The sequence below is a fragment of the Melozone crissalis genome, unplaced genomic scaffold (assembly GCF_028551555.1).
Source record: "Melozone crissalis strain CALT ecotype California unplaced genomic scaffold, PUWL_Pcris_2 ptg000082l_1, whole genome shotgun sequence".
In the NCBI taxonomy this organism is placed as follows: domain Eukaryota; kingdom Metazoa; phylum Chordata; class Aves; order Passeriformes; family Passerellidae; genus Melozone; species Melozone crissalis.
The window spans coordinates 787195-802834 of NW_026535859.1; the positions used below are offsets into that span (position 1 = coordinate 787195).

Below are 15640 nucleotides of genomic sequence, written 5' to 3' on the forward strand. Positions count from 1 at the left end.
AGAGCAATGTGAGGGCAGAGCCAGCCCAGCTGGGCCCAGGGCTGAGCCCAGCAGAGCCCTGGCAGAGCCCAGAGCAGCCTCAGCACCCGCAGAGCCTGGCTGCAAGGAGAGAAAGCAGAAATCGCCTGTCAGCTGAGGGCTCCTGTGCCCTTGTGCCAAGGTCTGCACTGCCCAGGCCATGTTGGCTGTGCTCAGAGCTGTGCCCAGAGCCGCCCATCCCTGCTGCCTTTGGCAGCAGAGCAGGAGGGCAGCACATGTGCCCAGCCTGCAGCCAGCCACAGCACATCCAGCCCTCAGCAGCTGCCCAGAGCAGGATGCTCCTGTGCTCGCTGCCAGCTCCCAAAAGCTCTGATCCCACCCTGCCAAGCACACAGGGACCCACCTCATGCCATCCACGTCTGCAAGAAAAGCTGCTCCCAAACCATGGCCTCAGCCTTCTCCAAGGGCATGGCCCATCCATGCCACAGCTGCTCTCCAGCACTTCCCCATCCACACTGGACCACCTGGAACGCTTCCTCTGGAAAAACAAACAACACATTATTGAAAAGAGATTAGAGACAAAAAGGCAAAACAAGGAAAAAGGGAAAATCTCTTATCTCTGTCAGCGCCTTGAGGAAGGCCCAACTCCTACATGGTAGGGAAAAACCCAACCATGAGTGAGGGAGGCCCACATTTTCTCTCTTCCCCCCTGCAGCGGAGGCGGCGGGAGCAGCCGCGCCGCCTGTGTCCTCCGCGGGCCCCGGGAGGAGCCGGGGCCGGGACCGGGGCTGGGACTGGAGCCTGCCTCGGGGCCGGGGCTGGGCTCGGGCCAGGCGGAGGCAAAGGGTGGCGATGCCGCCCTGGCCCCTGGCACTGATGCCCGCCCGGCAGCGCCACTGCCAGCACGGCCAGTGCCGGGTGGAGACGAGACCTCAGCGGAACGGCCGGGGCCGGGCACGGGGCAGCCCCGCCCGGGGCCGGGGGCGGGCTGGGGGCATGGCCCGGCCCATCACGGGGAGAGGGAGGCAGGGAGGGGAGAGGGACGCCAGGCAAGGGACCCCGAGAGAAGGGTGCCCGACAGCGGGAAAGGGAAAGAGAAAGAAAGAAAGAGAATAAGAGAAAGAAAGAGAGAAAACGAATCTGTTTTTTGCTGCTTCTTCCGCTGCTGCTGCCGCCGCTGCTGCCGCCACCGCTGCCGCTGCTGCAACTGAAGCACCGGGGCCGTTCGTCCCCGTGTCCGTTCCCCTCTCGCCCCACGAGCCCCACGTTCGAGCCCCGCACGCCCCGGGGACAGCCCCTCTGTCTGCCCAAACACGGGAACTTTGCAGCCTTGAGCCCGGATGCAGAGCCCTGACTCCTGCGCACTGGCACAGCGGTCCCCTCGCTTGCTGCTGTGCATTGTCCTTGCTGAGGGTCAAACACTGTTGGGGCACCTTCCCTTGGGGTAGGATTCCTGCCTGACCCCAGCACTGCACTTATACCTCCAGTGTTGCTTTCCAGTAAAAAGAGGGGAAGGATAACTGTGTGTGGCTCATGGTATTTTAGACCACCTAAAAATCACTAAGTCACTGATCTGAGAGGTAAGGTGAATCTGGAATTACTGTGATGAAGAAGTAGTGTGACATAGAAAAGGGGAGCATAGAAATTAATAGAGGAAAACATCTTGGATTGTTTGTTTCATTTTCATTTCCCTTCTGGAAAGCTGTTTCAGTTTTCCAGGAATCTTCTCCTGTCTGCTCTTCCCAAGAATCTCTCATGGAGAGCAAGGTCGAGCTTCGGTCAGAAGACTTTCCACCAGGAAATTTTGCCACTGGTGAAATTTTCATTGTGACTGTTTGTGCTGGTTTAGGGCAAATTTTGGGAGGAAACCTCCAAAAGGGGTCTGTCCAGAAAGCAAGTTCAAGCTCCCCCTACTAGTTCAGGAAAAGACTCCCCTTGAGAAAAGTGAAAAAACCCCAGTTTATTTCACAAGTAAAGTATTCACAAGCATGAAAAATGAATAACATTAAATAAAACCTCTGACAGTGCAGAAGAGATGGCAAATTCAAAAAGTCCTTTTTGTGGGTTGTAGTTGGCTCACTCGGTCTCTCCTGAGTCCCTCTGGTGCTGGAATGCAGCGTCCCAGAGCTCGGTGGGCCACAGGTGTGAGCTGCTGCCGGTGTTTTTCTGGGTTTTGAGTCCAGAGCAGGTTTAAACAATTCCAAGAAAAAGGAAAGTCACAGTCCAAAGGAACTTCTCTGCCTAAGCTAGCTAAAACCAAATTGCTAGACCTGGGCTGTGAAGGCATCAGGAAATTTCCAAATCTGGGCACTGGTGGTCCCAGCAAACACCAGAGCTGGATGGTGCTGGAGCCAGAACCTGCAAATTTCAAAGTTATGGCTTTCTGTGCCAGCAAATCACTGGACTTGGGCTGTGCTGGCACCAGGTATTTTCCAAATCTGGGTACTGGGGCAGCAAACACAAGATGTGGTCGGTGCCAGACCCAGTAGCAGAAAGTTGCCGGGTTTTGGCTTTCTGTGCCAGCAAATTGCTGCACTTGGACAATTTCCTAGCACTGGCAAATTTCCGGATCTGGGCACTTGAGCAGCAAACACCAGGCCTGGGTGGTGCTGGTGGCAGCACTGGGAAGCTGCTGGGTTCTGGCTTTCTTTGCCAGAAAATTGCTGCATTTGGGTTGTGCTGGCACTGAGAAATTGCCAAATATTAACTTTCTGTGCCAGGAAATTGCTGGAATTATGCTGTGCAGGCATCTGAAAAATTCCGGATCTGGGCACTGACGGTGTCAGCAAACACGAGATCGGAGTAGTGTAGGCACCAGGTATTTCCCTGGTTTTGTTTTCTTTGCCAGCAAATTGCTGCACTTGGGCTGTGGCGGGCACGGGGAAATATCCAGATCTGGGCATGGGCGGTGCCATCAAACACCAGGTCTGGGTGGTGACAGTCTTGGCACCAGGAAATTGCTGCCTTTTGTCTTCTTTTTCCAAAGAATTGCTGCACTTGGGCTGTGTTGGAATAAGAAATGTCCAGACTGGGGTACAGGCAGTGGCAGCAAACACCAGATCTTGGCATTGCCGGTGCCGGCAGCAGAAATTGCCAGATTTTGGCTTTCTTTACCAGAAAATTGCTGGACTTGGCTCTGCCAGAACAAGGGAATTTCCAGATCTGGGCACTGGTGGTGGCAGCAAACACCAGATCTGGGCGGTGCCAGGCCCAGTAATGTTGGAAATGAATTTGTAGAGAATTTTTAAGGTTTGATAGAAGGTTTCTATAGTATGTATACAAGTGTCATGATCCGTCCTTACGAACGGGTTTTGTGGTAGTTTGTGGGTTGATCTCAGAGTGCAGAAAACACCTACACGGTACAGGGAGTTGCTGCTATAACCAAAACAAATGTACCTTTATTGAATAACCACAGCAAAATGCATTGAGGAGGAACTGGGGGAAAAGGGAAAAATAAGGAAAAAGAGGGAGGAAGAGAAAGGAAGGTATAGAGCTACCAACTGTTTTACTAGGCCAGGACTAGACCCAGAGCTAAGCAAACACATGCAGCCAGGTGACATTGTGTAACATCAGAAGCTGGCAACCATGAGGACTTGGCTGCCAAAAGGTTACAGTTTGTACTGGGCCCAGAGAGTTTTTCCCTAAGGCAAAGCAAATTAAAAGGTGAAGTTTAAAAGCCTCAAATGACTATGAAAGGAAACTGGAGAATAATTTCTGGAAGGGCATCATTGTCAATGATCATGCAGCCCACCAAGAGCTGGAGCTGAATCCAGAATTGCTTCTTCCAGCTGTGCAGGAATTCATTCCACTGGCAAGCACTGGTCCATGGGAACAAATGATCCCCTAGCTCTGGGCTGAATGACACCCAGGCTGCAGTGCAGATTGGAGGAGACCTTGTCACTTGTTATTGGCCTCCCAGTGCACTCATCCTTCTGCAAACAAGGTACAAACAACACAGCTGGAGTGCTATCCCAGGTAAATATACATACAGGTGATTGCCAAAGCAGTGCATCATTTCCCAGTGAAATACATTACCTCTTCTTACCTATGGAATTGTGATTGAAGACACCTGTGAGCCAGATCTGTGGGAGATTGCAAAGGAGCAAAGCTTTGGGATTTGGGCACACTTCTCTTGGTTTCTTTGCTCAGGCCTTTGGTGAGCACAGAACACATCTAGGTAGAAAACCTTTGACTAGACAGGATCTTTTGGGTCCATTGTCCCCCAAACAGGTCAACAGGTGACTCTGTTGTAATGCCAAGTAACAAAGAGCAGCACAAATGACACAAAGAAACCATAGCCAAAGAGGAAGAGGAGAGGCCCAATGAGGAAAGGATGTGGTGAGACACTGCCGCACTGAATGAGCTGCACTCCCATAATCTCTAGGCTAGCAGGTCCTGGTCTCACATTCTCCTCTTGGTTTATTTAAATTTTATTTTCTTAATTTACTTTTTTTTTCATCATCAAAATAAAATATATACTATTAAAAATATGTCACCAAATTTTAAAGATACAATCAAAACACATTAATTCAAAACTACATCTAAAGATCAGAACATATGTACAGCTGTAACTATCAAGCCTAACACATCAATCCTATTCTTCAAACACTCTTCATACAGGCAGCAGCTTCTTCCTGAGCTTGGAGGAAAGAGAGCTTTTCTGGACGGGAGGCAAGGACTTTGTGGGTGAGGGAGCATCGGAAGTGTCCGGAGAAAACTTCTCGGTAGGACTGTAACCGGCCAGATCTGCAAAATGGAGACACAAAGTTTAACAGAGAGGTAAAGTTTAACAGAGGCCACCATGTAAACCTAAAGCATCTGAAGCTCCAAACAGCTGCACAGGGAAACATGCTCCTGCTGGCAGACACTGAGGCAGACCAGGGCACAACCCTGAGCCACTTGCCCAGAGCCGGCACAGGCACAGCCTGGCCTCTGGGCTGCCCTGGGACAGCAGGGAGCCCAGAGCCCTGTGCTCTCCAGGAATGGCTCAGCTGCACATGCACCCTCCTGCTCATATGCCTGCCCCACAGCTCAGCAGCCCTACAGCTCCAGGGGCACTAGCAGCAGCACAGCTCATTGCAGGGGCACATGCAGGGCACAGCTGTTCCCTGGCAATGTGCACAGCCTCTCTGGGCTGCCACAAGACCCTTCCGCCCAGCAGAGATTGGCCCAGCTCCCCCCTCACCTCTGTGTGAGGCTGAGCCATGACTGCCCTTTATCTTGTCCTCCATCCGGAGTTGCTTCAGGCCCCCCATGCCATGACTAGGAAGGGCAATGGAGAGAGTGGGGGCAGATGCACACCCTTCCTTAGGATTTTGTCATTTTTGGCACAGCTTAAAAGGCAAATCCAGAGGTGTCCAACTGTCCTGGTTTAGGGCAAATTTGTTAAAGAATCCGCAAAGGAGGGCCCCTCCAGAAAGCAAAACCCACACGGCCCCTCCCCCCAACCGGTTCAGGAAAAAATTCCTTGGAGAGAGGTGGAAAGAACCTGTTTATTTCAGGCACAGCACCCCCCAGCACACAAAATGAACAATACCCGATGACACTGCTCTGAGAAAGATGACAAAATCAGAAAGTCTCTTTCGGGGGTGGTTGCTCTGTTCTCAGTCTCTCCGGCACTGGGGCAGCTGCTGCAGGCCAAAACGGTGCAAACTCTCGATGTTCCCAGGTCCCAGTCTGGAGCAGGTTCGAGATGGTCACAGAAACAGGAGAGGAGAAACAGTCCAGAAAGGAATGTGGACTGTTTAGCTAAACTAGCTAATAAGCAGAAGCAAAAGCAAGAGCTGAAGCAAGAGCAGAAAAGCGAGCAAGCAAAGCAGCAAGCTGAAAGCAAGAAGCCAAAACAACCCTATGTACTGCCCGTCTCTGTGTCCCTGATAAGAGAAACCCAAACAAAACTTCCACTCTTCAGAGCCGGTCTTAAAGGCACAGAACAGATGAATGAGGATACAAGCATCATAACGTCACCCCAGGACATTCCACCCCTTATCCCCATATCATCAACATACTACAACACATCATGCATTATTCATACAAAATTTCCATCTGTTCCCCCAAAATTACAAGCAATACCCATCATACCTTCATCACATCCCCACACTGGACCACTGAATCCAGGCCCTATATTACAGAGCTGCAGGATTCCCCCTTTTCACTTTAGTCACTTAAAGCTCCATCTATCACTTGCTCAGACCTTTGACACTTAGACATTTCCTTCTCCATCTTCCACTTGCCCAGACCTTCGACACTTGCACATTTCCTTCTATCTCATGTCTGTGTTGTTTAATGTACAGACAATGGCAGTAACATCCAATGAACAGTGATATTGCATATCATTCTTACCCCACAATCAGATCTCCGTGAGGTACACATTGTGTTGTTCCATCTCTTTGCATTATCCACCCTGTGCAACCTGGTCCCTGAGCAAAGACAACCCCACAAATGGGTTTGTCTGTACTCGAGGCAGAATTGATCCACACAGTCTTCCCTAACAAACATGCCCTGGCGTGTCTGGGGCAGTGGGATGGAGTCAATCTGCCAGGCCTCCCCATGCTTGTACTTGGACCACCGCCCACCATACCACAGGGGCTTCACTCGCTTGGCTTGCTTGATGGCAGCACACGTCTCAGTCATGGATAATCTGAGAAATACTGTCCATGGTTAGATCCACCCCTCGGTCTCGTACCCATTTATAGGTGGCATCTCTGCCCTGGTGGCCTGAGGCATCATGGGCCCATCGAGCTAGGAATAACTCTCCCTTATGTTCCTAATCTAGGTCTATTTTGGACACCCCTATCTTTGCAGCTTGGTCTACCTGCTCATTGTTTTGGTGCTCCTCATTGGCTCTACTCTTGGGTACATAGGCATCTACATGGTGGACTTTCACAGGTAGCTTCCCTACCCTGGTAGCAATGTCTTTCCACTCATCAGCAGCCCAAATTGGTTTCCCTCTATGTTGCCAGTTAGCCTTTTCCCATCTCTCCAGGCATCCCCACAGAGCATTGGCTACCATCAATGAATCAATGTAGAGGTAGAGCTTTGGCCACTTCTCTCTTTCTGCAATGTCTAGGGCCAGTTGAACAGCTTTGAGTTCTGCAAGTTGGCTTGATCCACCTTCTCCTTTGGTAGCTTGTGCAACCTGTCCTGTGGGGCTCCATACAGCTGCTTTCCACTTACGGTTCATCCATACAATGCGACAGGAACCGTCAGTGAAAAGAGCGTAGCGTGTTTCCTTTGGTGGCAGTTGGTTATATGGAGGAGCTTCTTCAGCACGTGTCACTGGTTCTTGTTCATCTTCATCTGTGACACCAAAATTCTCACCTTCAGGCCAATTTGTAATTACCTACAAAATCCCAGGGCGATTCAGTTTACCTGTACGGGCACGCTGAGTGATAAGAGCAATCCACTTGCTCCATGTAGCACTGGTGGCATGGTGATGGAAGGAACCTTGCCTTTGAACATCCACCCCAGCACCGGTAGTCGGGGTGCCAGGATGAGTTGTACTTCAGTACCTATTACCTCTGAGGCAGCCTGGACTCCTCCATAGGCAGCCAAGATTTCCTTCTCTGTTGGAGTATAGTTGGCTTCAGAGACTCTGTAGCTTCAACTCCAAAATCCCAGTGGTCGACCCCGAGTCTCCTCAGGCACCTTCTGCCAAAGACTCCAGGACAAGCCATGGTTCCCAGCTGCAGAGTAGAGCCTATTCTTTACCTCTGGTCCTGTCCTGACCAGGTCAAGGGCTACTGCATGAACAATCTCCTGCTTGATCTGGACAAAGGCTTGTTGCTGCTCAGGGCCCCACTGGAAATTGTTCTTCTTGCAGGTGACCAGGTAAAGAGGGCTCACGATCTGACTGTACTCTGGAATATGCATCCTCCAAAAACCTATTGCACCCAGGAAAGCTTGTGTCTCTATCTTATGGGTGGGTGGAGACATTGCTGTGATCTTGTTGATGACATCTGTAGGAATCTGACGCCGTCCATCTTGCCACTTTACTCCCAGGAACTGAATCTCACGAGCTGGTTCCTTTACTTTGCTCTTTTTAATGGCGAAACCAGCTCCCAGGAGGATCTGGATGATTTCCTTCTCTTTCTCAAACACTTCCGCAGGTGTGTTCCCCCACAATGATGTCATCAATATACTGCAGATGTTCTGGAGCGTCACCCCTTTCTAGTGCAGTCTGGATCAGTCCATGGAAGATGGCTGGGCTGTGCTTCCACCCCTGGGGCAGTCGGTTCCAGGTGTACTGCACTCCCCTCCAGGTGAAAGCAAACTGAGGCCTGCATTCTGCTGCCAGAGGAATGGAGAAAAATGCATTGGCAATGTCTATAGTGGCATGCCACTTTTCTGCCTTGGACTCAAGCTCGTACTGGAGCTCTAATATGTCTGGCACGGCAGCACTCAGTGGTGGAGTCACTTCATTCAATGCACGGTAGTCCACAGTCAATCTCTATCATCCCTCAGGTTTTTGCACAGGCCAAATGGGACTGTTGAAGGGTGAGTGGGTCTTGCTGACCACCCCTTGGCTCTCCAGCTCTCGGATCATCTTATGGACGGGGATCACAGCATCTCAAGTGATTCTATACTGTCGTCGATGCACTATGAAAGTGGCAATTGGCACTCGTTGCTCTTCTCCTGTCAGGCATCCTACTGCAGATGGATTCTCAGACAACCCAGGCAAGGTGTTCAATTGCTGGATGCCCTCTCTCTCTACAGCAGCTATTCTAAATGCCCATCTGAGTCCTTTTGGGTCTTTGAAATAGCCGCTTCGAAGGTAGTCTATGCCCAAAATACATTGGGCCTCTGGGCCAGTCACAATAGGATGCTTCTTCCACTCATTTCCCGTTAGGCTCACATCAGCTTCCACCAAAGTGAAATCCTGTGATCCCCCTGTCACACCAGCAATAGAAACAGACTCTGTCCCCACATGTCTTGATGGGATTAATGTGCATGGCACACCAGTGTCTACCAAAGCTTTATACTCATGTGGTTCTGATGTGTGCCAGGCCAACGAATCCACACAGCCCAGAAAACACGATTTTCCCTGGCCTCTACCTGGCTAGAGGCAGGGCCCCTCTAAGCCTGGTTATCCTTCTTTCCCTGGGCATATGTTTTGGATGTTCCTTCAAGGGGATCAGACATGTCATCATCATCATACCTGGCAGTTCGGCTACGGGCAACTGGAGCTGCTTTCCTTCTGGTGACTTCCTTCAGTTCACACACCCATTGTGCCAGAACAGCAGTAGGTTTTCTATCCCACCTTCTCATGTTTTCCCCACAATCACGCAGGTAGAACCAAAGCTCAGCTCGTGGGGTGTGCCTTCTCTCACCATCTGGGAAACGTCTGCCTTGGAGACCAGAACCTCTGATCTGTACTGCTGAAATTTCGAGAAGGTCTTTTTTAATCTCCTCTCTAAGCTTCTTATGATTCTCCTCTATCTTATCCTCTAAGTTCTGCAGATGTGTTTCTACCGCTGCAATTCTGGCATGTGTCGGGCCATGTACAGCATCTGCATATGCTCGGAGCTTCTTTGCCATATCCAGCACAGTCTCATCCCTCTCATCCCGCTTCATCATGGCTAAGGCAGAAGGATATTCGTGTGTCCCAAGTCGCACAAGTTTTTGCCACATCACAGACGTGCATGGTACTAAGTCTGGGTTCCTAGTTGTTACATCATCTGAGAAGATAATCTCTGCCACTGCCATTTCTCTCAGGTGTTGGATCCCTTGCTTTATGGTCTTCCACTGGGTATGTTGCATATAGTGATCATCTGCACACAGGAATCTTTGTGCTACATTTTCCAAGACCCGTGCCCAGAGGCTGTGAGGGCTAGTCCCCCTCATCATTCCTTGGCCGATGACAGGATTCTGGGACAGGGATCCCAAATGCCTCCCTTCAGTGTTGTCCAGAATTGTAGTATTACAGCGTCCTGAGTAGGTCGCTGGTGGTGAGAGAGAGACGGTGAATCTTGTTTCTTGATCAGAAGGCTGGATTTATTGATATATGATATATAATACATTATAACTATACTAAATAGAAAAATAAAGAGAAGTTTGCAGATGCTAGCTAGGCTAAGAATAGAAAAGAAAGAATCCCAAACAAAGTTGTGTCCAGGGACTCAGTCCCCTAGTTTGCACTGGTGATTGGCCCTTAATTATAAACATAGAAAATGAGCCAATCAAGGTGCATCCTATTGCATTCCACAGCAGCTGATAACAATTGTTTACATTCTCTTTCTGGGGCCCTTTGCTTCCCAGAAGATACAGAAATCTGAAAGAAAGGATTTCTGTGAAAAAATGTCTGCCGCATTGTAGCCTTGCTTGCAGCATCCCAGAGACGGACCAGCCAACTAATTATGGATTCATCAGGTCATCAGGTATAATCCTTCCTTAGGCACGAAGATCCTTCAGGGAAAAGGACTCAATATTGGCTTCTGATCTTGTGCCTGCTGCTTTGACTTCTGATTTTATGTCAGGAGGCATTGAGGATCCTTCTCCTGCATCATCATCATCATCATCATCATCACCATCATCATCATCCTCCACTGGTCAATCGGTCTTGTCAGTGCATTTCCCACTTCTAGTGCTGGTAGCAACAGCCATTGGTTGAGGCTTATTGTCTGGTTTAGATACTGGCTTAGGCTCACTATCTGGTTTGGCTGCTGGCTTCAAGTCTGGGCTGTTGGCTGTAGCCTGACTGGGATAGCTGCTGATTTATCTCCCTGCCCCCCTGCCTCTGTCTGCTGCCCTACACCATCTAACAGAGTGTGATAAGCATAGACCAGGGCCCAGCTTATTGCAATGAGCCTTTTCTCTTTAGAATGATCATGGCACTTCGTTTTTAAGTATTTCCCCACCTCACCTGGGTTCGGAATTTGTTCCCGTGGAAAATCCTAGACTACAGGATCAGAAAATTCCTTCAGGGTTTAGCCTGTATTTTCCCATTCTTCACACCACTCAGGATTTTTCACGCCTGGGTCTTCTTCTGGGTCAGGGATCTCACCAACTCCTCTGGATATCTCAGCCCTCATTCTAGAGAAGCTGCAGACCATATAGAGGAAGCTTAAATACCAGATTAAATACCAGATTAAATACCAGAAAGATGGTCTCTTTAACATTCAGGGGAAACTGAACATTCTCAAAAAGTGACATAACAGATTCAAAGGAGAAGAAGGAAAGGAAAGGCTGGAAAGCCTCATTCCCTGCTCCTCCTCCAACAATCTGGGTGCAATTACTAATAAATTCCCAAAACATACTACTGGAACTTGGATGCAGGGTAGGACGAAGAAACCATAAACCATAAATATCGTAAACAGACTCCAGTATCTTTGTAAACACCCTATAAATCATTATCACCAAGGCCAGCACAACAGCTATTCCAATCTGTGCCGCACTACCGTAAAAATTATGGGTTATGGACAATAATCCTAGTGACCAGAAAGGTATTGAAACCTCAAAAAGGTCTAGAGACTAGAACCACATGAAGGCCTCCACCCCAAGGGACATTACAAATTCAAGCACCATGGCTACTGACTGCTTTAACTCACTAGAGAGTGAGAACAACGAACACACAATCAATAGGTGCCAATAGGTGTATTTGTCCTGGTTCAAAGCAAATTTGGAAGAGAATCCCAAAGGGGCTCCAGTAGGAAAGCAGATTAAATCAGCCCCTCCTCCCAACTGGTCCGGGGGAAAATACCTCTTTGGACAAAGGTGGAAAAAACCTGTTTATTAAACAATAAGATGTAAACAATGTTAAACAATAAAACCCCTTGCTGCTCCAAAAGAGATGACAAACTGAGAAAGTCCCTCCCTGGGTTGCAGCTCAGCTCACTCTCTCTGATCAGTCCCTCCAGTGCTGGAAATGTCACAGGCCAGGCCTGGCCCGGTGGCCATAGGTGGAGCTGCTGGTGCTCTGCTGGTGTTCAGTCCAGAGCAGGTTTGAACAAGTCCAAAGAAAAGGGAAAAAACCCCACAGTCCAGGGAACGTCTTTGTCTCCTTTGCCTCAGCCAGCTAAACTAAAAGCAAAAGAGAGCTCTGTCCCACTGTCTGTCCATCCACAGATAACACAGTCCGGAGCAGGAATGTGGAGGAGTGAGTGCAGTATCTGAAAAAAAACTGCCGCTTCTTCTTTCCCCCCTTCACTCTCTGCAACAAGTCTTAAAGGTGCAAAACTTACTTTTCAGCATAAACAGAATGAGACAATTGGAGATAAAAGCATCATTTAGTCAACCCAGGACACCCACCCATGGCTCACTTTTTTCTTACTTTCCCAAGCTTGCTGACAAACTTGCTGAGTCCCGATGACTCTTCTTGTATCTCTTTCAAGGATATACCAACCCCATTTCTGAATATGTCCATTATTCATTGTGCGTGCATGTGTCCATTGTCCATTAGTACAAGCAGGCTGGATTGTGCATTGGCTGAATATGGCCCTTGTCTAACAAAAACTCCTCAATCTGCAAAAACTCTCAATATCTAACCATACTGAGATGACTGGAACCACACAGGGAACAACCAGGACCATGCTGAGGAGAACTGGGACCACAGTGGGGGTAACTGGGAGTGAGTGAGACCATGCTGGGAGGGACTGGGATCATATGGGGAGTGACTGGGACTAGAGCAGGGACAACTGGGTTCGATTGGGACAATACTGGGAGTGTCTGTAACCATAGAGGAGTGATGGAACCACACTGGGAACAGCTGGGCCCATGCTGGGAGCAACTGGGATCGCTCTGAGGGTGACTGGAATCATGGCGGGATTGACTGGGAGCAACTGGAATGATGCTGAAAGCAACTGGGAAGAAGTGGGAGGGACTGGGAACAAACTGGAAGCAACTGGGACAAACTAGGAGATCCAGGGAGTCATTGGGATCATACTGGAGGCTCCTGGGGTCACACTGGCATTGACAGGGAGCAACTGGGATCACACTGGGGGCACTGGAATCGTACTGGGAGTGTCTGGGAGCAACTGGGATTAGACTGCAAGTGACTGGGATCATACTGGAAGTGGCTACAATCATACTGGGAGCAGGGTGGGTGTCATTGGACCCTGACTGGGGGCTACTGGGAGCTACCAGGCCCGTGCTGGGAGCCAACTGGGGACATAATTAGAGGAACTGGGAGCAACAGGGATAAAACTGGGGGCAAGTGAACCACCCTAAGGTAACTGGGAGTGCCTGGCAATGACTACGAGGATGTTCAGGGCAACTGGGATATACTGGGAGTGTCTGAGCCCATATGGGTGGTGACTGGGACCACACTGGGAGCAACTGGGAATGTACTGGGGGAACTGGGAACATGCTGGGGGCAAGTGGGAAGGACTAGGGACCTGGTGGGAGAGACTGGGATCATACTGGGAGTGCCCAGGACTATGCTAGAGACAACTGGGAGAACTGGGAACACACTGGATGAAATTGGGAAGAACTGGGACTGTGCTGAGATCAAATTGCGTCATCATAGGGAATGACTGGGAGGGACTGGGCTCATACTGGGAGCAGCCACTGCTGGCCCCTGGACCCTCCAAAAACACCTCCTGAGGACCCCGGATGTCCCCCTGAGGGCCACCTACGGCTCGGCTTTGGAGCCCTGCCAGCTCCAAACTTCCCCCCCAAAAAACCCCAAACCCAGGCACCCTCCAGCAGATTTGGACCGAGCTCCCCCTGCCCAGGCACCTGCAGGATGGGGGGAGATGCTCCCAGGGCTGCAGCGACTCCAGGGTTCCCTCTCCCCTTCTCCAGCTGCTTCTGCTGCCGCTCAGCCTCTTCCTCCCTCACTCCTCCTCCTCCTCCCCTGTTCCCAAAGGCCAAACTGTGAGGGGAAAGGGGGCAGGAAAAGGGCGGGAACCATGAGGGGAAAGGGGATGAGGAAAGGGCAGGAACTGTGAGGGGAAAGGGAGCAAAGAAAGGGCAGAGCCGTGAGGGGAAAGGGGCAGGTTCAGGCCAAGGGCGGCAACTGTGAGGGGACACTCTGGGATGCGGCACTCTGCAAACAGAACTGCAACGGACTGAACATGAACAGGGGAGAAAGCAGTAAGTCTGAAAGTTTTATTTGCTATCAAATACATCCCACACACCCAGCCTCTCACAATCCCCATCTGACCGCTCCCACGCTCCCATCCCATCCTATCGCTCCTGAATTGGGATCCCATTCCTCCCAATCTCCTTCCAACCCCATCTCACTCTGGTACCTGTGGAATGGAGTGAGTTTGGCATAGGATTGAGATTTTGAGGTGGAAACAAGCAATTTGAGGTAGGATTGAACTCTTTTGTGTTAAGATTGAGCTGTTTTCAGTGTGATTTGAGTGGTTTTGAGGTGTAAGATCGATCCCACTTCACTTTTGGACTGCAAAGAGATGGAAAAGACAAGAAAATTAAGGCCAAACCAAAAGAATAAGAAGCCAGGTGTGCTCCCAACATGGATCACAGGGAATGTGGGTCACCTGGGCTGTGCCCAAAGTGCCTCCTCCAGTGGGGGATGGAGCTGGAGCAGAGCACAAAGCTCTTCCCGCACTCGGGGCACTCGCAGGGCTTCCCTTACCTGTGGCTGTATTGGTGTCGGGTCAAATGAGAGCTCTGTGAGAAGCTCTTCCCACATTCTCCACCCTTGTAGGGTCTCTCCCCAGTGTGGATGCACCGGTGGGTGATGAGTTGGCAGTTGTACTTAAATCTCTTCCCACACTCAGGGCAGAAGAAGGGCCTCTCCTCTGTGTGACTCAGGTTGTGCAGGAGGAGATGGGAGTTGAAGCGAAATCTATTCCCACACTCGGAACACTCGTAAGGCCTCTCCCTAGTGTGGATCTTTTGGTGCCTGATAAGGGTGTCATGGTCCTTAAAGCTCTTCCCACATTCCCCACACTCGTAGGGTCGTTCCCCAGTGTGGATCCTCTGGTGCTTGATCAGGTCACAGCTCCACTTGAAGCTCTTCCCACACTCCCCACACTCAGGGGGCCGTTCTCCAGTGTGGGTTCTCTGGTGGCTGATCAGGCTGGAGCTCTGCCTGAAGCTCTGTCCACACTCCCTACACTCGTAGGGCCTCTCCCCAGTGTGGGTCCTCTGGTGCTCGATGAGCTTGTAGTTCCACCTGAAGCTCTTCCCACACTCCACGCACGTGTGGGGCTTCTCCCCATCATGGAGCTGCTCGTGGAACACCATCTCCGAGCTCTGGCTCAATCTCCTGCCACCTTCCCAGCCCAGGCTGGCTCTTTCCCCCTCAGATCCCCTCCAGCTGCGTTTGCAGCCCCTCCTCGTGCGGCATCTCCGGGCCTTTTCCTCCCCGTTGGCTTCCTGCACGGTGGAGCCGCTCAAAACGGCCTCTTCCACCAGGTTCTGCCACGGGCATTTGTCCTCCCTGCTCTCCATGCTCAGCTCCTGCTCCAGGGGGGAGGAAGGACAAGGACAGGATGGGATTTGCCTCCGTGCCACAGGCAAGGGCAAGGAGATCCCCCCAGGGCTGTGCTGCAGCCAGGGCTGTGCTGGGCTGGGAGATGGAGCAGCACAGATGGGGAAAGGGACACTGACTTCCTCCTCATCTGCATCAGTGTCCTGGGGCATCTTCCTCTTCCTCGCAGCCTTCTAGGGCTTGGCAATGGAAAATCCTGGTTTGGGGAAAACAAGGGATGAGCATGTTGAGTTTGAAGGTCCCTCTCCCCAAGTCCATTTC

General features: G+C 50.7%; 1 protein-coding gene across 1 annotated transcript in view; it reads right to left on the reverse strand.

Annotated features, from left to right (window-relative positions):
* LOC128946684 (zinc finger protein 883-like) overlaps window positions 1-15640 on the reverse strand; it is a 126939-nt gene that overhangs the window by 85108 nt on the left and 26191 nt on the right. The window contains exon 5 of the mRNA XM_054290620.1: window positions 14519-15132. Coding sequence (XP_054146595.1) covers window positions 14519-15132 — 614 coding nt within the window. The remainder of the gene's footprint in view (window positions 1-14518; window positions 15133-15640) is intronic.